The sequence below is a fragment of the Callorhinchus milii genome, unplaced genomic scaffold (assembly GCF_018977255.1).
Source record: "Callorhinchus milii isolate IMCB2004 unplaced genomic scaffold, IMCB_Cmil_1.0 Scaffold1, whole genome shotgun sequence".
Classification (NCBI taxonomy): domain Eukaryota; kingdom Metazoa; phylum Chordata; class Chondrichthyes; order Chimaeriformes; family Callorhinchidae; genus Callorhinchus; species Callorhinchus milii.
In genome coordinates, this window is record NW_024704742.1 from 11,668,076 (window position 1) to 11,693,879 (window position 25,804).

Here is a 25,804-nt window from a genome sequence, read left to right on the forward strand (position 1 = left end):
TGAGGAGTGTTGAAATGTCAGAGATGAAGGTGGGAGAGGTTTTAGGGGGCCGGTAGAGGAGGAGGATTTTAAGGGAGAGGAATGAGGGGTGGGAGAGGGTGAGGTGCTCAAAGGAGGGGAAAGAGCCAGTGGAGTAGGGGGATAGGGCAAGTGGTGTCCTTGAGATAAGGGCAACACCACCGCCACGGCGGTTGGGGCGGGGGATGTGGTGGGAGGTGTAGCCGGGTGGCGTGGCCTCCGTGAGGGGGAAGGTGTCGCCTGGGGTGAGCCACGTTTCTGTCAAGGCCATGATATCAACGTTCTCATCAAGGATGAGATCGTTGATGACCAGGGCCTTGTTGCAGAGGGAGCGGACATTTTGCAGTCCGATGTGGAGGGAGCGGTTGACAGAAGGGTGTGTGGGAGGGGAGGGGGTCCAGGTTGTGAGGCAGGGGTGGGGGGATGGGGATGAGGGAGGAGAGGTTGACTCCCCGGGTCTGTGTCCGGGGTGGCTGGCGAGAGTGGTGGGGAATGGGGCAGTCGGTGTGGCTGCTGCTGGACAGCCAACGCCGAGTGCCACGGTGAGCCCGGCGGAGGATTCCCAGGCTGGAGCAGAGGGAGGTTGTGGGAGGGTCAAGTGGGGATAGAAGACGAGAGGGACGGAGAGAGAGGAGGAGAGAGCGGGAGAGATGCAGAGGGGGGAGGGTTTGGGGGGAGAGAGGAGGGGGAGGGAGGGAGGGGGTGAGGGGGCTCGGGTCAAAGCGGCAGCCATAGTGCGCACGCGGGGACCGGGAGCGAGCGGTCAGGTGGATGGCATTATCCCGCAGATTGGGGCAGCGAACCCAACAGGACCATAGTGGGCTCTGATGTGAGCCCTGGGGGGGGGGGCGCGGAGGGTTTTTTTTTTTTTTTTTTTTTGCGCGCGCACTCACCTGAAAACTAATCTATGACGTCGCAGTTCCCCCGCTCCGTCCCCTCCCCTCCCCCCCCCCGGGGCTGCACTCGCTCCGGCGTCGAGTTTAAGTACCTGGGTCAGTAGGCCCAGGCTCCTCCCCGCGCTCTCCTGCCGCCGCTCCCCGACCCACTGGTTTCCCAATTAAACGTTTTCAAAAAATTACATTGAACTTCAATTTGAAGGCCATGGTTTTAAGACTAGGTCAATTCAGGCCTCAAGTGTTACCCAGTGTTTTTATTTGATTTGTATTGGAAGCTGAGTTGTATTCAGTGAATGAGGACGATCGATAATAAATCATCATGATTACGTAATGCTTCTGACTCACTGGAGAGCCAATGCGGCCCTTCAGGTACCCATTCAGCTGACTCTTAACCTCTGTTGCATAGGGTGTATGTAACTCACTCGCCTCTAACCTAGGTTCAATTCCCGGAGACGGCGAAACGTTGGGCAAGTTTCCTTAATCCACACGCCTCTGTTTGCCTAGCAGTAAGTAGGCTGTTAGTTGATTGGCAGATCGCTTTTCTGAGGGTAATAATCCCTTCAAAAAAAAGAGTGCTGTTTCCATTCCACAATTCTAAGTGAATGATTTATTTTTTGTGAGAATGCATGCAATTTATTTTCTCCTCCCATAGATTTTAAGAATGCATCTCTGAATAAGAGTGATTCTAACGTAAAATGTTCTGACTGACCTGTGAGCCTACAAAAATTATGCAGCTTGCATTTCTAACACTAAATTTAAATAAAATAACACATTTAATAACACATTTAAGTGATGCGCAGATAAAACCTTTATTGCTGGTAATTTAATACATTCTATCAATAGAGCAGAGAGATGACATGAACCAGAGTGTGGGAGTGTGGAGGTGGAAAAAGACACAGTTAGTTTGACATTTACTACTAAAACCAGTTAGATATTAAAATTAATTGAACTGAAAAGCAAAAAATATTAATTTTGCCTTGTGGAAATGTGAATTTTACTGCAGACAAGATATGAAAATAATTTTTTGGGGGAAAACAATGATGTCACTGCAGGCTTTTGAACTTGCAAATTGGAAAAGTCATTATAAATTCACAGTAATTCAATAATGCTCTGTTAGAATGCTCTGTGCATCTTAATGCAGTTGCTAATATTTCATTCGTGAACAAACCACTGCCTACCGTATTTATATTTAACAAATAATATTCGATCCATTGGTAAGTTCACTATCTTGAGCCATACAATAATAGTAATAACCACCCTTACGTTTGATACTGTGTTTCACATTGGGAGGACATCTCAAAGCGCTTCACAGGATTTACTGTAAAGTGGAGTGACTGGGTACTTTATGGGCGAACACGGCAACCAATTTGCGTACAGCAATGTCCCACAAACAGACATGATATGAAAAAACAATTTAATTTGAGGGATTGATGGCCAAATACAGACCTGGAAAGGCTCCTGATTTAATTCCTTGCATGGCTGTAATTGTTCTCCTTAAAGCAGAGAAGGTTGAGAGGAGATTTAATAGAGGTATTCAAAATGATGAGGGGTATCGATGGAGTACAAGAGTACATACAACAACAACAAGATTCCATTTATAGAGCGCTTTCACGCCTGGAGGACGTCCCAAGGTGCTGTACAGTTGGGTCAGGACCCGAGCAAGGGGGAAATGGTCAGGGTGAGGGGAGGAAAGGGAGGGAGTGAGGAGGTGGTAGAGAATCGAGAGGGGAGCTGAAGGCTCGGTCAAAGAGAAAGGTCTTGAGACCGGCCTTGAAGGAGGAAAGGGAGGAGGCGGCGAAGGCACTGGGGGATAGAGTTCCAGAGCCTGGGGGCTGAGAGGCTGAAGGCCCGGCCACCGGTGGTAGGGCGGTTGGGGCGGGGGATGTGGAGCAGACCGGAGCCAGAGGAACGGAGGGTACGGGCAGGTAGGTAGGGGGATAGTAGGTCGGAGAGGTAGGAGGGAGCAAGGGCGTGAATGAGGATGAGGATCTTGAAATTGATCCTCTGGGGGATGGGGAGCCAGTGGTGGCGAGCGAGGGTGGGAGTGATGTGTTCCCGAAGCCTGGTGAGGGACAGTACACGAGCTGCAGAGTTCTGAATGACCTGCAGCTTGTGGAGGGAGGTGGCGGGAAGGCCGGCGAGGAGAGAGTTCCCATAGTCCAGCCTTGAGGTGATAAAGGTGTGGACCAGGGTTTCAGCAGCGTGAGGGGTGAGGTAGTGACGTAGTCTGGCGATATTCCGGAGGTGATGGAAGGCGGTGCCAGTTGTGGTGCGGATGTGAGGGAGAAAGGACAGCTCAGGGTCGAACAGAACACCGAGGTTCCTGACTGGCTTTGAGAGGTGGAGAGTGCAGTCTTGGATGCTGATGCTGTCAGCGCCTGAGGTGCGGAGGCGCTGACGTGAGCCAATCAGGAGGGCCTCAGTTTTACGCACGTTGAGCTGAAGAAAGTTGTCTCTCGTCCAGGACTCGATGTGGACAGGCAGCTGTCAGGACATCGGTGGTCGTGGAGTTGAGGGTAGAGGAGGAAAGGTAGAGTTGGGTGTCATCCGCATACATATGGAAGTTAACCCCATGTCTGCGGATGATGTCACCAAGGGGGAGCATGTAGAGGGTGAAGAGGAGAGGACCGAGGACAGAGCCCTGAGGGACACTGCACGAGACAGTGCGGGGGCTGGAGGAAAAGCCGTTTGTGGAAACAAAGTGAAGACGGTGGGAGAGGTACGACCTAAACCACTCAAGGACAGGGCCTTGAAGGTTTAGGTTGGAAGTCAAGCGGTGGAGGAGGATAGCATGGTCGACCGTGTCGAATGCTGCCGATAGGTCGAGGAGGACGAGGAGGCAGAGGGAGCCCTGGTCACAGATGGTCAGGATGTCATTGGTGACCTTGACCAGGGCAGTTTCTGTGCTAAGGGCAGCACGGAAACCCGACTGAAGGGGTTCGAATAATAAATGGTTGGAGAGGAAAGAGCGCAGCTGGGAGGCGACAACTCGTTCCAGGACCTTGGACAGGAAGGGGAAGTTGGAGATGGGCCGGTAGCTTGATAGCTGCGACGCATCAAGAGAGGGCTTTTTCAAGGTGGGAGTGATGGTGGCAGTTTTTAAGGGAATGGGAACAGAGCCAGAGGAGAGGGACAGGTTGACGATGTCTGTGATATGTGGGGCAAGGAGGTGGAGCTGGGAGATAAGCAGTGGAGTTGCGATGGGGTCAAGGGAGGAGATGGTGGGTTTCAGGGATAGGATGAGTTTGGTGACAGAGGGTGGGGAATCGGGTACGAAAGTGTGTAGCGGAGGATGGGTAGGAGTCGGAGTGTGGGAGGGAGGGGGTGGGAGGTGGGTGGATGTTGGAGGGGAAGTGACCGCGGAGCGAATTCCCTTGATTTTGGATTCAAGGAAATCCAGCATCTCCTCACAGTGAAGGTTGGAGGAGATGACCTGCGCGGGGTGGCGGGGGGGATGGAGGAGTCGGGATGTGGCAGAAAATAGTAGCCTGGGGTTGTTCTTCGCCTCCAGGATTATCCTGGAGAAGAAGGACGATTTGGCCAAGGCTAGAGTGGAGCGGTAGATTTTGAGGAGGTCCAGCCAGATTTGTCGGTGGACCGTTAGGCCAGATTTGATGCAGGTGCGTTCAGCGGCCCGCACCTGGCTCTTCAGTGAGCGGAGGTGGGTGGTGAACCAGGGGGAGGAGCGAGTGTAGGAGACAGTATGGGAGGTGATGGGGGCAAGAGTATCGAGTGTGGAGGAGAGGTGTTGTGGAGGAGGGTGAGAGGAGGAGAGGAGTCAGTGAGGGTTGAAGGCCAGAGGGAGAGGAGTTCAGAGGACTCCAAGGCAGCGGTTAGGGATTGTGGGGGTAACTTCTTCCATGGGCGGTAGAAGATGGTGGTGGGTCTGGTGGAGGTGGGGAGGGGGCTGGAGATGGTGAAGGAGATGAAGTGGTGGTCGGAGACGGCCTTGTCGGTGATAGTGACATCCGAGACACTGAGGCCCTGGGTGATCACCAAGTCTAGTGGGTGGCCGTGACTGTGAGTGGGGGAGTTGATGTGGAGGGAGAGGTTGAGCGACGAGAGCAGGGAAGAGAAATCTGAGGAGATGGAGCAGGCGGGGGTGAAGTGCAGGTTGAAGTTGCCCAGGATGATGAGGCGATCAAAGCAGAGGCAGAGAGATGTAAGAAGTGTCGAAATATCGGAGATGAAGGTGGGAGAGGTTTTAGGGGGTCGGTATTGGAATGCATTGCCTGAAAGCATGGTGTAAGCAGATTTGATAGGGAATTGGATAAGTAATTGAATAAGAAAAAATTGCAGGGCTATCGGCTAAGAGCAAGGGAGTAGGGCTAGTTGGATCGCTCTTTCAAAGAGCCAGCACAGGCAGGATGAGCCAAATGGCTTCCTTCTTTGCTGTAAGATTCAATGATTCTATGATTCTAATTGGTCTGCCTTGAGTGAGTTATGGCAAAGGTTGGGACAGTGTAGTCCATCTCGGCACCCTTGGATTTGGGAGGGGGAAAAGTAAGGAGTTCTCACCCCTAATCATTACCCATCGAGCACTTATGTGAAAATCAGGCAAGACAAGGGTAAGCTTGCCTGTGAGTTTTCTTCCCATGGCTGATTGTCTTAGTTACGCTCAGTATCCTGGATTACACATGAAGAACGGCCATTTTCATAATACACTGAAGATCACCTAGTACCATGATATTACATCAACATGAATCTGTGCCTTCAGGTGAGGTAGAAGAGGAGTGAGATGAGTAGTGGTGGGGGGAGAGAAAGAAGGCAAATTGTTAGATATTTGATAGACCTGAATGCCTGTTGACTTTGACCTAACTAAACTTGACTTATTATTAATAGAAAAGAGAAAAGCTAAGGGATTTGTCTTAAATGTAGGGTTAAATGCAAAATGACATACTTAATTTTAAAAAAACATGTTGGAAAGAATTTTCCCTTTTAACGTTACAAAAGGGAGAAACGCTGGAGATGGAGTCACTGTTTGATGGTCCTGCAGTAACCAGATAAGACGGGTTAATGAATCGTGCATGATATAGTGAGAAAGTGAAATTCTCACTTCAAGCCAAGGTTTCTAATTACATTCTATTCAATCAATGGTGTGTTCTGGCAAAATGTAGATGGTGGAGAGAGAAATGGGGTGAGAAGGGACTCCTCAGAGAAGTAATTATTCAATAAATAAAATGATTTAATGGAAATACTTTTGGAAAAGTGAGATCTTAGTATAATATGGCTTGTATATTGGGCTCAGTGATTTGTTCCACAGTCACTTGCTTTGGTATGCCACAACTGCAAACCAGCTGTGGGCTCATCTTTAATTTGATAGTGTTTGTACAGTTTGGAGTCTCTGAAGCTTAAGGGATCATTTTATTGTTTTACAGATTGGTTGGCAAATGTTTATTTTCTATGTTGTGAGTGAAGGTTTATTTTCCTTATGGCACTTAGTCATCNAAAAAAAACTTGTCCAAAAGCAAATTTCATTGCAGTGAAGATGCAATAAAAAGAAATCCTACAAAACTCTGCTTTTTGGGAATTCTTGGCTTCTACAGCCAAGAAAGAACAATTTGCTGTAGTCCCTTGGCTAGTCAGTCGCCATTAACAGTTTCACAGCAAATTGATTCCAGGTTACAGCTGGTGTAGAGATGGATTAGAAAGTAAAGTGCACATTCTACAGACCACATAACAAATGGGATTCACTTCTTGTTTTGGTTGCTTTTATGCTTTTATCTTTCTCTCTCTGGGTACTTGTATTGGCAGGAATGTATTTCCCTGAATTCAAATCATTCAGCTGGAATAATTTAGGTGTTAAGTTCGATCCTCCATATCCCACATCCAGTCCCTGGCCAGGACCACTTTCCACCACTTCCATCACATTGCCCGCCTCCATCCGTACCTCATTCCAAAAGCACCAAAACCCTCATCCATGCCTTCGTCACCTCCTGCCTCGACTACTCAAACACCCTCCTCACTGGTCTCCCCTGCTCCACAATTCACAAAATTCAACTAATTCAAAACTCCACTGCCTGCACTATACTCTGTACCTCCATTACCCCAGTCCTTGTCAAACTTCATTGGCTCCTGTCATAGATCAGATCAATTTCAAGTTCCTCACTCTTGTATTTAAATTCCTTCAAGCCCTGCCCCTCACCCCCCTCCAACCTGCTCTCTCCCTACACCACTACCCGCTCCTCCGCTTGACTGGCTCTGGCCAGTCTTGTCCCCCGAACCCTCCACCCCACCATCGGCATCCATGCTTTCAGATACTATGTCCCGAAGCTGTGGAACTCTCTTTCTCAATCCCTCAGCTTTGCCCCCTCTCTCCCCATTTTCTGGTCATACTTAAAGTCCTTCCTCTTCGACCACGCCTATGGTTACATTCCCCCTCCCCTTGGCTCGGCATCGGGCTCCACCACCGTTAAGCACTGTGGGATCCCGCCTGGCGTGAAGGCCGATGTATAAATGCAAGTTGTTGTTGTTCTTGTTCTTGAACAGATAAAAGGCATTAATAGATCTCAAGGTTGAATTGTAAGCACAAATGTCTCGGTCTAATAATATCAACTGAATCTCTTGTTTATGTCAGTGCCTTGTAGCTTTCCCCCCAGATCTGTTATTTTACAATGGTATAATTGATAAGAAAGAAAACAAGCTATATTGCCGATAAAATTTAACTGGGCTCCACTGAAGCACATAATCTTCAGATAACTTCAAATGCAGCTCTATGACATTTGCCTGCGAAACTTGCCACCGTCATGTAGATTATTCTCTAGCAATTCTTTAATCTCATGAAATGGTAGATAAAGCTATTTATGTGTCTGTGGGCTCACATTGTGGAGCTGCTGTGCACTTGAATCTGCTAACTGTAGTTGTGATGAATTTCAGTGGTTCTTGTTTGGCAAGGTCGTTGGACACATTGGATAAAATTAACTCACAGCTGGTCTTGTCTGCATTGTGCATTTCACACTTTTCTGCATGACTCCTGCAAATGCACACAGTATCCTGGGTGAGCTGTACATCCACTATAATGGAACAATACTTTCAATACAAAATAATACAGAGAGCAAATACACAAAAGCATTAAAACAAGACAGCACACGTAATGGGAAGACGGAAGGTAGAGCTGACATTCGGGTGGATGAGATAAAATAGGATGAAGGACTTCCTTGGGTTACAGTTAAGGGTTTAGGGTGATCATTCATTACTACAAGGGACTATTAATGTGAGATCAATAGAATTGTAGAATAAGCTCTTTCGAGCACAGAAGAAAGCCATTCAGCCTATGATATCTGTGCTATCTCTTTGAAAGAGCAATCAACTCAGTCCCCTTTATCTTTTCCCCCACTTGAAAATAACTACAGACCTCTGGTATAATACATTCCTTTGCTATGTGGGTTTTGCTTTTGTGAGAATCAGGTGTGGACCCTGACATTTCCTCAGAAAAAAATCCAAAAATGTGTGCTCATTTTCAAACCTTGGTCAACTTATTGTTTTTGCTAAAAAATGATAGACTTCCTGCACTCTGTGCATGTGTAGCATACAGGAAATGATGGTGGCAATTTGATAATCCAAACGTCTGCGATTTGTAGTGATGGAAGCTGGCCAGCTTTCTGCAAGAATCGTTAGTGAATGTACAAGTGCTGTCTGGCAATCACACCCCATTATAACATAGGTTGGAATTTAATGGAGGCCCCTTTTTTTATTTAGATATTCATCTAGAAAGCTAATGTAGATCTTGCCTCCACTACCATTCCCGGTAGGGCATTCCACATCCTAACAACTCTCTTTGGGGGAAAAATATCCTCCTAACCTTGCCCATTGCTTGTTTGGTAATCATCTTAAATTGATGCCCTCTAATAACAATAATAATAATAACATTCCTTGTATTTGATATAGAGCCTTTTCATGTCTTTGAGACGTCTCAAAGCGCTTCACGCAATATACTGTAAAGAGAATTGGCTGTATGTTTCGTTTGTGGACGAAACGCGGCAGCGAATTGCACATTATAGTTAATAACTAGTCATTGACTCACTGCCTAGTGGAAATAATCTCTCTGTATCGACTCTATCAAAGCCCCGTATAATTTGAATCATTTCGATCAGGTTTCCCCTCAGTATTCTCTGTTTCTGTTACAATAGGCACAGCTCTTCGAGTCTCTTTTCACAGATCAATCCATCCATCCCTAGTATCATCCTAATAAATCTCTGAGCCCTCCCTGTGGCCCTGACATCCTTCATCAATTGAGGTGGACACAATACACTAACCTTTTTGTCCAATTAATGATTTATTAATTTTGCATCACCTGTTAAGCAACACTTGTTTGTTTTTTATAATCTATGTCTCTTTTTATAAAACCACAAATCCTATCACCTCGTTTTGTCCATCTGCATTTTCACCTTTAAAGATTAATGTGTTACCCCCTAGATACCTCTGCTCTTCAATTCCTTTTTTTAAACAATTACCAGTCTATTCTGAGTCTATGTTCTCCTGAAGTTGCTCACAATCTTCTTCACTGTGAGCAACACTACCTATTTTTGTACTACCTGCAAACTTTGTGCCCCTTATACCAGAGTCCAGATCATGTGGAATCCTGTAACTCAATGCCTTGAAAGTAAGAGGACCCGGGTTCAATTCCCAGCAGGGTGAAACGTTGGGTAAGTTTCCTTACTCCACATGCCTCTGTCTACCTAGCAGTAAGTAGGAACCCAGTTGTTAGTCAATTGGTGGATCGCTATTCTGGGGATAATACCTTGAAAATAAATTTTAAAATCATTTGGTCACTCAATCCACGACTGTTTGTAGGACACTGCTGTGCGCAATTGGCTGCTGCGTTTCATCCACAAAATATACAGTCAATTCACTTTACAGTATGTTCTGTGAAGCGCTTTCAGACATCTTGAAGATGTGATAAGGAGCTATATCAAAGGCAAGGATTATTATTATTTATATTAAAAAAATCTGAAACAGACCTCGAGGGATACCACTCTTTAACTCTCTCCTTTCCAAATGGCAACAATGTACTCCTACTCTCTGATTCGTCTTTTAAATCCGAATTTCAATCCATACTGTCACCTTTCCATTAAAGCCGTGCAGGTCTTGAAAGTGGGATTAATAATAAAGCATGCTAATGGAGATAAAGTACACAGGCATGATAACCTGAATAGCCTTCTCCTGTGCTGGAAATGTCTATGTATATAGAAGATCTACAAATGTCATGCTTTATACACAATGGAGATAAACCTTACACAGGGTGTAAAAGGCATATGCAGCAATTACGTTGGGTCTCGAGAGAATGAACTTTGAGAATTAGCTTATTTGCATGTATTTAGTTTAATCCATACCTTTTGCATTCATTCAAACCAGTTTTACTGCTCGTGCCAGTTTATACACTTTATAATGATAATCTTTGATATAGTGCCTTTTACATCAGGAGGATGTCTCAAAGCACTTCACAGGATATACACTAAAATGTAGTTATGATATTTTGTAGGCAAAAGGAGCAACTGAATTGCACACAACAATCTCCCCCAAACAGCCATGAAGTGAATGACCAAATTTTAAATGGAGGATTGTTGGCCAGGACATGGGAGGGAAAAACTCCCTTCACTTTCCATATAGCTTTGCCCTTTCTCACTCTAGAAAGGATTGAAATATCACTAACATTTCCTCTAGCTTTCCAAAAGTATTTCCTTGCTACAGCTTCTTGTTGACTGTTCCACCAATTATGAAATTCAATATTTGGGGATAATTATTTACTCAAAGTGGGTGGTAAGGGAAAGGGTCATACATCTCATTCAGGGGCATCATAGGAAACGTCTGTGGAAAATCACTGTGAACCGGGTTAGATGAGGAGACAAATATCATCTATAAGAAATAAAACATAAAAGTCTCATCTGGTGAAAAGCTGGTAAGATGACGCTATTGAAACACGATAAAATTGTGATTTAAATCCAAATGTAGGGTAAAGAATGGAAAACTTATCACCTCTGGGACCCTGGTTTCAATCAATTCAGATTTATGGATTTATCATTTCCTGTTTCTGCAGCAGCTCGCTGAGTTTTATGCTTGGCCAATCTCAAACCAGTTTCTAGGAGGGCATGGGTCCACAACACAAAACTGTCTGCAAAAAGGCAATAGATCAACCAGCCATATCGCTCCAAGAGCAGGCTGTGGCGATAGCAAGTATGAAATACAAAATGACAAACCAAAATTAAATTTGTATAGGGCCTTTCACGCGGCGAATAGTTGGGCAAGTTTCCTTAATCCACACGTTCTGTTTACCGAGCAGTAAGTAGGAACACGGCTTTTAGCCAATTGGCAGATCACTTTTCGGGGATAAAAATTTGTTAAAAAAATGAAAATAATAAGTTTAGTTACTCAATCCACAACTGTTTGTGGTACACTGCTGTGCACAATTGGTTGCTGTGTTTCACCTACAAATATGCAGTCAATTCACTTTACAGCATATTCTGTGAAGAGCTTTGAGACATCTCAAAGACATGATAAGGCGTTATATCAAATGCAAGGATTATTATTAATATTATTCATGTTGGGGGACATCTCAAGGTAAATGGAAATAGTCACAGTAGTTTCGTTGTTTATGATCATTTCATTTTGACTAGAGTAAAAGGGAGCTTCACTTCACTTTTCTGTCCAGGACTTGACCTGGCAGTGTTAGCTGAAGCTAGCTGGCAGGACAAGCTGGTACATCCTGTTTGATAACACACAATGACAAAAATGGGAAATTATATTTCCATTTAATAAAAATAATCCTTTTATTAGGTATAGCATTTGTCATGCTGGAGGATGTCTGAAAAGCATGTATCAGGATTTACTGTAAAATGTAGTCACAGTATTTTTAAGCAATCCATAGATCTAGCTTCAAGTGACAATTTGCATTTATATAGTGCTTTTCATGCCAGGTAGAGCCTTCGAGAATTAAGTTCCTTATTAATGAACAGTATAGACCCATGATCATTCAGATAGAATGCACTGGTCACAGCCACTCAACCTGAACAGTCCTGACTCACATAGAATTATAGAATTGTACAGCACAAAAAGAGGCCATTTGGCCCATCGAGTCTGTGCCGGCTCCTTGAATAGAGCAATTAATGTCAATCCCACTCCCCAGCCCTTTCCCCATAACCCTGCAAACCCATCCTCCTCAAATACCCATCCACTGCGTTTTTAAAAGTTGTTATCGAATCGGCCTCAACTACCCTTTCAGGCAATGCGTTCCAGATTCGCGCAACTCGCTGTGTGAAAAAATTTCTTCTCACCTCCCCTCTGCTTCTTTTAGATACTATTTTGAATCTGTGACCTCGAGTCACCGACACACCCACCAGTGGAAACAGTTTTTCCCTTTCTAACCTATCAAATCCCCTCACGATTTTGAAGACCTCCATTAGGTCTCCTCAAAACCTTCTCTGCTCCAATGAGAATAATCCTCGCCTCTCAAGCCTTTCCTCATAATCAAGGTCCCTCATTCCTGGTACCATCCTCGTAAATCTCCTCTGCACCCTTTCCAATGCCTTAACATCCTTCCTATAGTGTGGTGCCCAGAACTGGGCGCAGTATTCTAACTGAGGCCTAACTAGTGCTTTTATAGGTTAATCATAACCTCCTGACTCTTGTACTCTGTGCCCCTAATTATAAAGCCTAGTATCCCATATGCCCTTTTTACAGCTTTATCTACCTGTCCTGCCACCTTCAAGGATACATTTACCTGCACCCCCAGGTCTCTCTTTCCTTCAACCCCCTTAAGATTGTATTACCAGCCTATATTGCCTCCCCTCATTCTTTCTTCCAAAATACATAACCTCGCATTTCTCCACATTGAAACTCATCTGCCATGTGTCTGACCATTTTACCATTCTGTCTATGTCTTCCTGCAGTTGGCTGCTATCCTTCTCACTGTTTGCTATCCTACCTAACTTTATCTATGCTCTCTTTTTGTTTAGCCAAATTGTATTTCAGTTTGTGACTCAGTCCTGCGAGCTTTCACTTTAGACACAAGTGCTATGTTAGACTTCTTATTAAATACTAATTTAGGGTTGGGCTTGCGAATCACAGCATTGCATCCATCAAATCAAACTAAAGAGAGAGGTGGCAAGTTGGAGAGTTTGAGAGGGAGAGTTCCAGAGTTTTGGGGCATTGTGGCTAAAGACATGACCACCAATGGTGGAGTGGAGGGCACGAGGGAATATAAAACCTTCATTATTTTATCACTCTGTGCATTGCATCTCAGTGCTTTATGAATGTTGAAGTTCATATTTACATATCAATGCTATTTGGAAAAGTTTATGGGGGAGAATTAATTGCAAGTTACACAACAAAATTTAAGGAGACAAATATTCTTTCAGCTTCACTTGAAGACAATACATCAAAAGAAAGACAACAGGACAATAGGAAAAAAATGCTTTTTCATTATTTCTTCTTACCTACAGCTTGTACTGATCTATGTCAATCACATCCATCTTTACCAGACTGCACTGGCTCCCTGTCCCCCATTGAATCAACTTCTTCAGGATCCTTGTGTTGACCTTCAAATCCCTCCACACTTTTGCTTACTCTATTTGTTCAATCGCTTCGCACCTACTCCTTTCACTCCACAAAGCACTGATGTGCATCACTCGCTCCCCCCAACCTGCCATCATTGCTGAACTTTCAGTGACTCTATATCCCTGCTATCCAGCATGCCTTCCCAAAATCCCTCTTGCTGCCTCTCCATCCTTGCTCTGTCGTAAAGTCCTGCAGAAAACCTGCCTCTTTAATCTGCCTTTGTTCCCTTTCCCACATTACTCGTTGTCCGACTCCTTGCCTGTAAAGCATTTTGAGGCAGTCAGTATGAAATGTGTCCCCATGTCTCCTTTATTTCCTGCTCTCCTGTCATCTATCAGTCTTCATGACTCATGCCTTCCTAGTCCTGGCACATTTTGCTTGTTTGCACTGCAAACTCTGTTCCCATTAAATCTGTCCACATTTCCAGTTCACTCTGAATCTAATCGCAGGCTGATATAAATTCTCACGCACCAGAGTTCCATGTCTTTGAGTAATAACTATCTAAGTCGGTGCTTTTTCTGAACCAACATATTTACAGCTGACTTCCATCTGCCAATCACCTACAAAATATAGTCATTAATTTCACAGTAAAAATCCTATGAAGCGCTTTCATACATTTTGTCTATGTGATAAGGCACTGCATCCAATGTAAGCATTATAATAATAATAATAATCCTTGCATTAGATATAGCGTTTTTTACGTCTTCTCGATATCTCAAAGCGCTTCACAGAATATACTGTAAAGTGAATTGACCATATATTTGTGAGCGAAACGCAGCAGCCAATTGTGCACAAAAGTGTCCCACAAACAGTCATGGATTGAAAATGACCAATTTATTATTGTTTTGTTTTGGAGGGATTATTATTAGGCTCTGTGTGGAGTAAGGAAACTTGCCCAAGGTTTCGCCCTCTGCCTGGAGTTGAACTCAGGTGTCTCGCTTGCAAAACGAGTGCTCTAACCACTGAGCTACAGGACTCCACGATGATTATTATTATTATTATTACTTATTCTCAGTTTGCCATTTAATTTACTCCCAGACTTTCATCTGCATACCTGTCCTTCAGAAAAGTTCTCCTATCAAGTATCTTTTATTTGAAAGGCAATCTAACTTTACAACTGAATCTTTATGGCATAATAACTTTTTTGGTTAATAATTTAAGAAATTCCAAGCCCTTTCACATTAATAATAGTCAGTGGGGACTCAAGCCGTTTGGGAGGCCAAACAAGAGTGAGACGATGGGCAACCCATAGAAGAGGCACGTCTCCTAACATAGGATTGCGGTGTGAATGCTTTTACATTTGCGTGCACTGGTTATGTTCACTTAGAAGTAAACTGACCTATATTTAAAGTGAAGCAATGTATGTTTACATTTTTTAATGCATTCCAGCTTCTTTATTTTCCGTTTAGCCCATCCATCAACGCTGTCCCCAGTTAGAAGCCTGTAGATACTGCTATTTTTTGTCCTTCGTAACTCAGTGAGGAGATTTATTTGAGCTACAAAGGAAGGAAGGGATACCCATTGTGGTTTTGTTTGTTGCTGCGCTATGCAGTATTTGCTTCACTTAAGGAATTTCTCCGTGTCTATTCCCCCACACCACAGTATGAATCCTAATCCTAATAATGCATAGTGCATTTAACCATAAACATTTCCACATGTGATGGATAGGTCCTAATAATCTAACCTGATTTTTTGATGGTTTATTTTACTTCATTATATTTCAGGCCAAAGAATAAAGAGAGTGTGCTGATATTCTGTAGAATGATAGAATGTTACAGCCCAGAAAGAGACTGTTCATACTGCTGGTATATGTCTCCCCATGAGGCAATCTAATCCTATGGTCAACCGTGCTCTACATACCCTTTAATCTTATTGTCGAAGCATCTGTGGAGTCCTGTCGCTCAGTGGTTAAAGCACTCGCCTCGGAAACAAGAGGACCTGGGTTTGATTCCTGGCGGGGCAAAATGTTGGGCAAATTTCCTTACTCCACACACTTCTGTTTGCCTAGTAGTAAGTAGGAACCCGGTTGTTAGTTGATTGGCTTTTCCGAGGATAATAATTGCTTCCAAAATAATAAGAATAATAAATTGGTCACTCAATCCAGTGTCCATGTGGGACACTGCTGTGCACAATTGGCTGTCGAGTTTCACCTACAAATATACAATCAATTCACTTTAGAGTGTATTCTATGAAGCACTTTGAGACATTTCGAAGACGTGATAAGGCATTATATCAAATGCAAGGATTATTATTATCTATTAATTCCTTTCTGCAGCAGAAAATGTTGTAGAATCACAGCATCATAGAAAGTTTACAGCACAGAAAGGAAACCATTCGGTCCATCAAGTCTGCATTGGCCCTCAAAAGCAAGATGTTCATTTCATTCCACTGCCCTACCTTTACCCTCATACCCCTTCAAGCCTTTGAGTATCTACTTCCCTCTTGAAACCCAGAAAGACTCTGCCTCTACCATCTTACTTGGTGGGGCATTCCCCAAACTAGCAACTCTCTGTGAAAAAAGTGAAAAAAAGTTGTCTAAGCTCTCCGTTTGCTCTTACACTGGTGTAAATAGCTTCTCCCTATTTAAAATATTTTTAGAAGAGGCAGAGATGGAAGGGTGACCCAAATGTTACAAACCCTTTTATTCACCAAATTATCTAATCATCCAGCAGTCTTGGGATGGCTGTTTTGTGCATTTCTTTAAGAATCAAAAGAATCAGTCCAACACTATTGATATATATAACTTTGTTGTTGTTATCTGCTTTCTACTGCATAATCTAATAGTCAAAGCACTATGGTTTATCAAAAGATTCCCTTCAGGCAACATTCAAAGAATCTTTGTTCGGAATCCATTTAGATTTGACTAATGAACATATTGATGAGAGCATAATGTAAAAGAGCACATTTACTGGGAAAGTGGAAATCCATTTCACTTGACACTTAAAAATTGAGGGGTATTACAAGATGCTTAATATAAATGCAAAATTAATCAGTAGTTATGAATTTTGAAAACTAGTTAGTCTAGGAAATGGCTGCCCAAATCTAAACAACACTCAGGATGAGAGATTTTATTTCAATTAATGTTACTCTGTGGTCAGTATAATGTAAATCCCTCTTGAGTTGTGGCTTTGACCTCTCTTGCTTGATATCCTTTTTCTATTCCTTGGGCAATTAAAATATTTGCTTCCTTTTACATAAGTGCTGTAGGCATGTTGCTTTGTTGCCTGCAGTTGAATCTCCCGTGTCCTTTTAATGTCAGTCTGAATGTTGTCTTTGGTGACGAGCACAGTTATTGTATGAGACTAACTGTGTTTCAAACTCATTTTTACCTGACTCGCCTAGACTCTATGAGAGTAACATTATTATTATTATTAACGTAGCATCGGAGCATCTAGATTGAGCTTGTGGGACCTCATGCAGTAAGGGAGACAACAAAGCAAAATGATCTTAGAAGGAGTGAAAGGGATGATTGATTGGGTGCAACATGTTTGCGAAAGGGTGAAATGTCGGGCAAGTTTCCTTACTCTGCACCTGTTTTACCTAGCAGTAAGTAGGAACCTGGTTGTTAGTCAATTGGCGGAATCACTATTCTGGAGGAAATAATTCCTTAAATAATAATAATTTGGTCACTCAATCCACGCCTGTTTATGGGACACTGCTGTGTGCAATTGGCTGCCGGATTTTGGCCACAAAATTTACAGTCAATTCACTTTACAGTATATTCTGTGAACCGCTTTGAGACGTCTCCGATCAGAGGTACAGATCAACCATGATCTAATTAAATGGCGGAACAAGCTTGAAGGGCTGAATGGCCTACTCCTGTGACCTATGTTCCTATGACCTATATCTCAAAGACATGATAAGGCGCTATATCAAATGCAATGATTATTATTATTATTAACTACCATTCAGTCCAGCAGAGGGGAGGGTAAAAGAGTTCTGGGTCCCTGCACTTCCACCATTGCCTGGGGTGTCTGTCAGTCTGGGGAGCCCACATATGGTGCAGTGTTGCAAGGTTCTCTATACCCAAAACCAAGGAAGGATAGGCCATGTTCGAAGAAACTTGACCTTATTTAACCCAAGGGTATGCATGATTTTCTCTTAACTGGGCTATTTTCCAGAGCATCTGGATCAAGGCAGACCATATTGCCAGCCCCACCCGGCACCACAAGACAGGAGTTCATCAAGTTGCAGCATAGAAAATGAATTCAGTAAGGCGGACGATGGCAGGGTACAGAGGAATCTTCATGGGGAAGCCTAGAAGACAGCAAACCAGACTGGGTTCAGTAGGTATGTCCATCATGGACCTGACCTTCAGTATCATGTGGAGTCCTGTAGCTCAGTGGTGCGACCATTCGCCTCACAAGCGAGAGACCTGGGTTCGTTTCCTGGGCAGAGCAAAAAATTTGGCAAAATTTCCTTACTCCATACGCCTTTGTTTATTTAGCAGTAACTAGGAACCCAGTTGTTAGTCGATTGGCGGATCGTTTTTCTAGGGGTAATAATTCCTTCAGAAATAATAATAATAATTTGCTCACTCAATCCAAGACTGTTTGTGGGACACTGAGGGACTGTACGCAGTTGGCTGCTGCATTTTGCCCACAAAGGTTACAGTCAATTCACTTTACAGTATATTTGACCAGCGTCCTGGGACGTCTTTCCAATGTGAAAGGTGCCATACAAGTGTAATTTGTTGTTGTTTTTCTAGAGCCTAGTCAGGAAACTGGTGGAACGCACAAACCTTGTAGTGACTGCCCATAGCAGCAACCAAAGGTGCTTGTAAAATAGTGCTTGAAAGAAAAAGCTTGATTGGATTTGGGATGGTTTGGCATCTGTTGCTTCTCAAATGGTCTCAGAATTCAATCTACCTGATGCAGGCCAATGCTAAATGTAGTCTCAGGATTGCCTGCTTTGGGAAGAAGGGAATTGAAGACATCAAAATGTTTGTGCAACCACTTTTTGTTTTATTTGAAGCGGTTTTCCATATTTGTCAATCAGTTTTGTTAAAAATGGCCCTCCCTCTATTATCCTTTTGAACAGCACGTGGACTGGGAGGATAATGGTGTTATATGTGCAGTCTGTGAATGCTTTCCTTTGCACACTCAAATAACTGAATCATAAATTAAGTCCCATCTGAAGGAAAGAAAAAATTCAATACACAAAGGTAACAGAGGGCGGAATGCCGATTCAATAATGTATCATACATTACACAATCCTAGGAAAGGTCACGAGTAGGTTGAGATAATACACAATAACATTAACTATTGGAAAACATCAATCTTGACTTCCACTACATTCCAGAAATAGCATGTCAGGCATACTGGGGGCAGAGGTTCCTTTGGGTGCCGATGGGTTTGAGAAGTTAGTTATGTGAAGGGACTTGGAAACACTGCACTAGAACAAAGAAGGCTGATCAGTACCTAAAAGAAATTTCAGAATTAATACCAATTGTAACAGTGAGAGAGACTGTATTATCTGTATTGACCAGTGAGTAGCAAGAAAACATATAGGAAGGATTATAACCAGAAGAAAAAAGGGTTGGAGTTAGGTTTATCTTTTATGCAGTCAGTTGTCAAAATGTGGAATGCTTTATAAAAAAAGGCTGTTGAAACTGAATCTATAATATCATTTAAAAGGATTAGTTGCTTGAATAAATATAATGTTTAATGGGGAAAGTGCAGCGATCTGCGATTAGAGTAGATACCTCTAGGGAGGCACAGCACGTGGCCCTGAATGGCCATGGTCTTTGGCGTAAACATATTATGATTTCATATATTCTTCTGCATTTTTGCTGTGGCACAAAGGGACTATTAACAGTGTTAATGAGTAGTGTTCCTCCATAGAGATAATCTACGACTGTTTGTAGGACACTGCTGTGTGCAATTGGCTGCCACGTTTCGCCCACAAAATATACAGTCAATTCACATTACAGTATATTCTGTGAAGCGCTTTGGGACATCTCAAAGATGTGATAAGGCGCTATATCAAATGCAAGGATTATTATAACATGCCAATTGATGACTGAGAATCTGGGACTGGAGAATGGTTGAAAGACTTGTTTGTTGAATTTTCGCACACACCCTCTCCAATTCCCCTCATTCCTTCTCTCCATGAGTTGCACTGAGCTTTGCTTAAGTCAACTTGGCCATGTAACCCAGCCATATCACCATCCGTCATGTCGAGACTGCCCATGAACTCCGTTCTTGTCTGTTCAGCTTGATGATAGAGTTCACATGACATCATTTAAAAGAGAAGGGAGTTGCTCTCAGTGTCGTGGCCAACAACCCTCCAGGTTAAATTAGTCATTCAGTTCATGGCCCTTTGTGGGAAATTGCTGAACACAAATTAGCTGTCACTTTTGTCTCCAAATACAGTCACAACACTTTATAGCAATTCCAATGAGAAGTGCTCTGAGACATTCCTATGTTATAGGTGCTATATCAAAAATAAGGTTTATAATTATCAGTGTCCAAAAGATAAGGGCCCATGGAATTGGGGGGAGCATATTAACGTGCATTGGGGAATGGTTAACGGATAGGAAACAAAGAGTAGGGATAAACGGGTCCTTTTCAGATTAGCAGGATGTGACTAGTGGAGTGCCACAAGGATCAGTCCTTGGGCCTCAGCTATTTACCATCTACATCAACGATCTAGATGAGGACATCGAAGTTAATATATCTAAATTCGCGGATGACACAAAACTAGGAGGAAGTGCCAACACAGAGGACGACATTAAAAAAATGCAGCGAGACATAGATAGGTTAGGTGATTGGGCAGGTAGGTGGCAGATGAAGTATAATGTGGGAAGTGCGAAGTCATCTACCTAGGGAGCAAAAACAGTAGAGCAGGTTATTTTTTAGAAGGGGAGAGATTGGAATGTGTTAGGGTCCAGAGGGACTTGGGTGTCCTTGTACACCAATCACAGAAAGTTAGTCTGAAGGTGCAGCAGCAATTAGGAAGGCGAACGGTATGTTAGCATTCATTACGAAAGGATTAGAGTATAAGAGTAGGGAAGTCTTGCTGCAACTGTATAGGGCCCTGGTGAGACCACACCTGGAATACTGTGTGCAGTTTTGGTCTCCTTATTTAAGGAAGGATGTACTTGCCTTGGAGGGGGTGCAGCGTAGATTTACTAGGTTAGTTAGTGCTAGGGATGAAGGGGATGAGTTACAAGGATAGGCTGACCAATTTGGGCCTATATTCTCTAGAATGTAGAAGAATTAGAGGGGATCTTATAGAAGCCTATAAGATCATCAAAGGGCATGACAGAGTAGATAGTGGGAGATTGTTTCCCCTGGTTGGAGAAACCAAAACCAGGGGTCACAACCTTAAAATCAGAGGCCAGCCCTTTCGCACTGAGTTGAGGAAGAACTTCTTCACTCAAAGGGTGGTGAATGTATGGAACTCACTACCCCAAAGGCCTGTTGACGCTCAGTCCTTGAACATATTCAAGACTGAGATAGATAGATTTCTTATTGTAAAAGGGATTAAGGGATATGGGGATAAGGCGGGGTCAGGTTATTAGCTGGAGTTAGATTAGAAGATCAGCCATGATTGAATGGCGGGGCAGGCTCGAAGGGCCGAATGGCCTACTCCTGCTCCTACATGTTATGTTATGTGTCCAAGCGCGGACAAAGTATTGGTAAGATACAGTGGTGTCAGAGCTGATTCTGAACTCATGTTTATCTAATGTTCCTCCTTGCCCTTAAAGTAAAGAGGATTTTTTTCAGGCAAGGGTAAAACCCTGGATCTTCTTTATGTTTAGTACTATACTAAACATAATTAGGTGCAATTTCTTAGTCAGATATCAAGAAGACTATGAATTATATTTTACTGGAATATCAAATGGGTGTATTGGAAAGAGTTGATCAGAGTAAAGACGTTAATATCATAAACAATGCAAATGAAGATGACAAAGCTTATAATGATTAACAACACAATATTGTATTGTGTTACAAATGTGTATTTACTCATCTATATAGTTGATTAATTTATACCAATAATTTACAATGTTCCTGATATAACCTGTTAACTTTAAACCTGTAACTAGCAGTGAACTCAAATGAAGCAACCTCTTTGTAATGTTTCCTCAACAAGCATTTATATATATATTACAAAAGCAAGTCCAGTGTTCTTATCTTTACTAATACAAAGAGATACTTATCTTTGCATATAATTGTTGATACTTTGGTAGTGTTACAATGTATTTGGTTCCTTGGTACCAAATCTATACATAATTATATGGACCTTGGGACATCCTCCTGATGTGAAAGGCGCTATACAAATGTAATTCGTTATTATTTGTTGCCTTAGGGTGTTGTTGCAGCACAAATTGATAAATTAAACCAGTTGGTAGATTATTCTGCCAACAATGGTGTTTTCCTCTCCCCCCACTGTAATACTAAGTTGTTCATGATGCAATGCTGTAAACACTCGCAGACTTTCTTGAAAGACCTGATCTTTGGCAACCTAAAGAAAGGAAACTTCAGAATAGTTTTATTAAATTTTTTATATTAAACCTAGCCACGCATCACAACAGTAATGTCTTGGCAACTGATTGATAAAAGCGCTGACTGAGCTGAGCCTGTTTCATGCAAGATAGTGAAATTTCCGTTTTTACAATAGTTTTTGTTGAAGTAACATCTGTTTGAATATAGAATTACCAAACTGAAATTCAAACATTGCCTCCAATTCGTCTTTTCAACCAAGAAGACATGCCCAATTTTGGGAGTATATTCTACAGAAAGCAGGATGTTCTGTAACATTTTGACACTGAGATGGCCTTTTTCATAATAATCATTATGTCCTATTTCTACATTTAACAGAAACTCGATCAAGAGTTGGTCAATCCATTATAGACTGACACCTACCTCTAATTTTAATATTGCTCAGGAAGAAGAGTAAATATTTGGCCAAACATCTGATCACTATCTGGAGGAATTATGAATAGCACTATATGCAGTATTTTTAAAGGTGGTACAATTGGTTCAGTTAGTACAGTTGTTTCCTCAGTTAAATAGATACAATTTTCATGAAAGATTCCTTGGCACACTTTGATATATTCGAGGAACCAACAATTTACTAGAAAGCTATCACCTCAGTTGCCAAGATATCATCATTACTGATGTACTGCATTCAGATCATAACCAGAATCTCATTCATAATAAAATATACTTACAGATAAAGATATTTTTTCAGACACTCCCCTTAACTGTCTTAAGAGTTAAATGCAAGGACCAAGTTGCGTAATGCAATAAAGGTATCCAATTAATAAGCGAAGTGAGTCTATTTCAAAGACTCTAAACATTTGGTCAGTTTCCACTGTGGTACTGTCATCAGTTGTAGGTCGTGAGATATAAGTTGAGATTCTAACCAGAATGTTTAAGACCAAAAATAAAAGAATTATTGTTAATATGAAAGATCAGTGGTCCTGCACTGATATTGTTTTCAAAATTAACTACTGAAATTATTGATGATCATGAAATAGTGCTAAGATCAAAAGTCCAATCATTCAGTACCGAGATTGAATTGATTCTGTTTTTACTTCTCCACTCCCTCCCTTTCACTTTGCTGCTTCATGTACATGATTTATTGGATTTTGGTTCTCGTTACATATCTCTACATTTAAATAGATAACTCCTACAGTTAGATCAATGACATTCATAACATCAGCATGGAATGTGAATACTTATTGGTTTGATCTGGACCCAGTAGATTTTGGATTCAGAGTAAACATTTACCACTGGTGTATTTTATTCAAATATTACGTATATTATGTAGTCTGATCTCAATTCCCATTGGATCAGCTTCTCAAACAGACTGAATGCAATTCAAGGACTTCCTTGAGAGACAGTTTGAGTGGCAATCCTGCACGTCACCAGTAGTATTAACCTAACCATGTAAATAAATGCTCACAACCTTCCAACCTTACTTATATTTTTTGATGCTTATATTTTTTGTTGGACCACCCCTCCCCCACACATATACACTTCTCCTGAAAGTGCTGCTGTTTGCCATGGGATGATTTTGTGGATGCCAGTAGCATTGATCAAGTGATAATTCATGCTCTGGCTTCCACCATGTTACTTGACTCTTGAATGTGAAGGATAGAGCTGAGACGTGACCCTGATCACAACTAAAGTCCTGATTTCCAAGGATCACTAGATAATTGGCAATCCATTCAATTGATTTCTGCCCCCCGAGTCACCCCCCCCACTCCCCCCCACCAACTAAAGTAGTTGCAACGGCTGCTACTTCAGGTCTGGCGAGCATCCCACACTCTGGAACTCTATCCCACAATTCCTCTATGCCTCCCCCTTCTCTTCCCTCCTTCGAATCCTATCTAAAGACCTTTCTCTTCGACTGTGCCTTCGTCCTCCCTCACACCACTCACCCCATCGCCCTCCACCCATCCTGACCCCAACTCCCAGCTTGGTCCAAAAACCCAGACGGTCCAGCGCCTGGGATGTCTTTCCGCCGTGAAGGGCGCTATACAAGTATAATTTGTTTTGCTGTTATTTTCGACTGGCAGCTTTGGTCCAAAAACTCAAAATGTATAGGTGGTTACCTCTTTAAGCTGAACATGGTATCAAAATGTTCATTTAAGTTGAACATGGTAAATGCAAAGTAGTTTCTACAAAGCAATGCAGACAATATTATGAGATTTGCATAATCTTTTCAGTTTTTGTTGTGAATCATGTTAATGCCTGGTTCGATTTCTATCTCTCACCATCTCCACTTCGTTGCCTTTAACGGTTTCTCCTCCAGCCCCCACATCTGGCATCCCCCTGGGCTCTGTCCATGGCCCTCTCCTCTTTAATATCTACATGCTTCCCCTTGATGACATCATCCACAGACATGGGGTCAACTTCAGACATCAAGTCCTGGATGAGGGCAAATTTCCTACAGTTGAATGTGAACAAGCCTGAGGCCCTCCTGATTGGCTCGCGCCAGCGCCTCTGCACCTCAGGCTCTGGCAACATCAACCTCCATGGTTGCTCACTGCAACTCACCAAGCCAGTCAGGAACCTCGGTGTATTGTTCAACCCTCAACTGTCTTTTCTCCCCCACGTTCAAGTCATGACCCGCTCTGCCTTCCCTCAACTCCGTAACATTGCCCGACTCCGCCACTACCTCTCCCCTCAGGCCACTGAAACTCTTGTTCATGCCTTCATCACCTCCAGGCTCGACTATGCAAACGCCCTGCTTGTCGGTCTTCCCAACTTCTCCCTCCACAGGCTGCAGATAATCTAGAACTCTGCAGCCCGTGTCCTCTCCCACAACAAACTCCATGACCCCATCTCCCCCTCTCTCGCCCGACTCTATTGGCTTCTATCCTTCAGAGGATCCAGTTCAAAATCCTGGTCCTCACCTACAAAGCCCTCCATGGCCTTGCCATCACCCGATCTCCTAAACCCCTACCAGCCTGCCCGCTCTCTCCGCTCAGCCGGCTCTGGCCTGCTCCATGTCCCCCCACCCGCCCCACCATTGACAGGAGAGCCTTTAGCCACTCTGCCCCCAACCTCTGGAATTCCACCCCCCAATCACTCCGCCTCGCCCCCTCCGTAGCTTCCTTCAAGTGCTACCTCAAGACCCTCCTCTTCGACCATGCCATCTGTCACCCACTTCTCCCTCCCCCGACCCCATATCAGGTCTGAAATGCTGTACTCTGTCCAGTGCCTTGGGACGTCCTCACAATGTGAATGGCGCTATACAAATGTAATCTTGTTGTTGTTGTTGTTAATCTTGGGGAAGCCCATGTGCAGTGTTATGTTGCCTTCATTTTCTGTTTCCTATGTATTCATGCTTTAGGTGCTCCAATGGTGTAACTGTGATGTTATTAGCTGTATATTCTCAGGAAAAGCCCGCACACAATCCTGATATAAACTGTGAAATACTTTGAGCCACTGTTAGAAATTGGAATGAAAATCATTAAAGTTAGTAGAATCAATCAATTGGATTGCAAGATTTCTTTGTACAAAGGGACTTGCCATTACAACATACCCCAAGGGTACAGCTAAGAAATCAATTAATGACTGTCCTGGTTGAACAAGTTCATTTTATACAATGGGTTATGATGGAACCAGCATGTATCATTGTAGCCCATTTGCCGATGCATTTACATTGTCAGAAACATTTCTCAAATGTTTTCGTAAGCCTCAACATTCCAGGTCTGACTGTATTCTCAGCTTATTGTTGTTGAATAATATAACTTTCAATTTTACCATTGAGAATATTTTATTTTTCTACATTTGCCTGATTGATCTTTTTTTGTTTTTTTTTGTCTTTTCTGTCTGGCTGCTCCAGGGGCTATGGCAAACCATCTAATAACCAATGCT

The 25,804-nt window shown here is 43.0% G+C and overlaps 1 protein-coding gene across 4 annotated transcripts in view; it reads left to right on the plus strand.

The window, feature by feature from the left end:
- adgrl3.1 (adhesion G protein-coupled receptor L3.1) overlaps positions 1–25,804 on the plus strand; it is a 297,007-nt gene that overhangs the window by 261,955 nt on the left and 9,248 nt on the right. Inside the window, exon 20 of one of the 4 annotated variants that reach the window (XM_007905933.2) lies at positions 17,588–17,756. The exons of the other annotated variants lie outside the window; for them this stretch is intronic. Within the exon in view, the coding sequence (XP_007904124.1) occupies positions 17,588–17,727 (140 nt within the window). The 3' untranslated portion in view covers positions 17,728–17,756. The remainder of the gene's footprint in view (positions 1–17,587; positions 17,757–25,804) is intronic. 4 annotated transcript variants of the gene reach the window in all.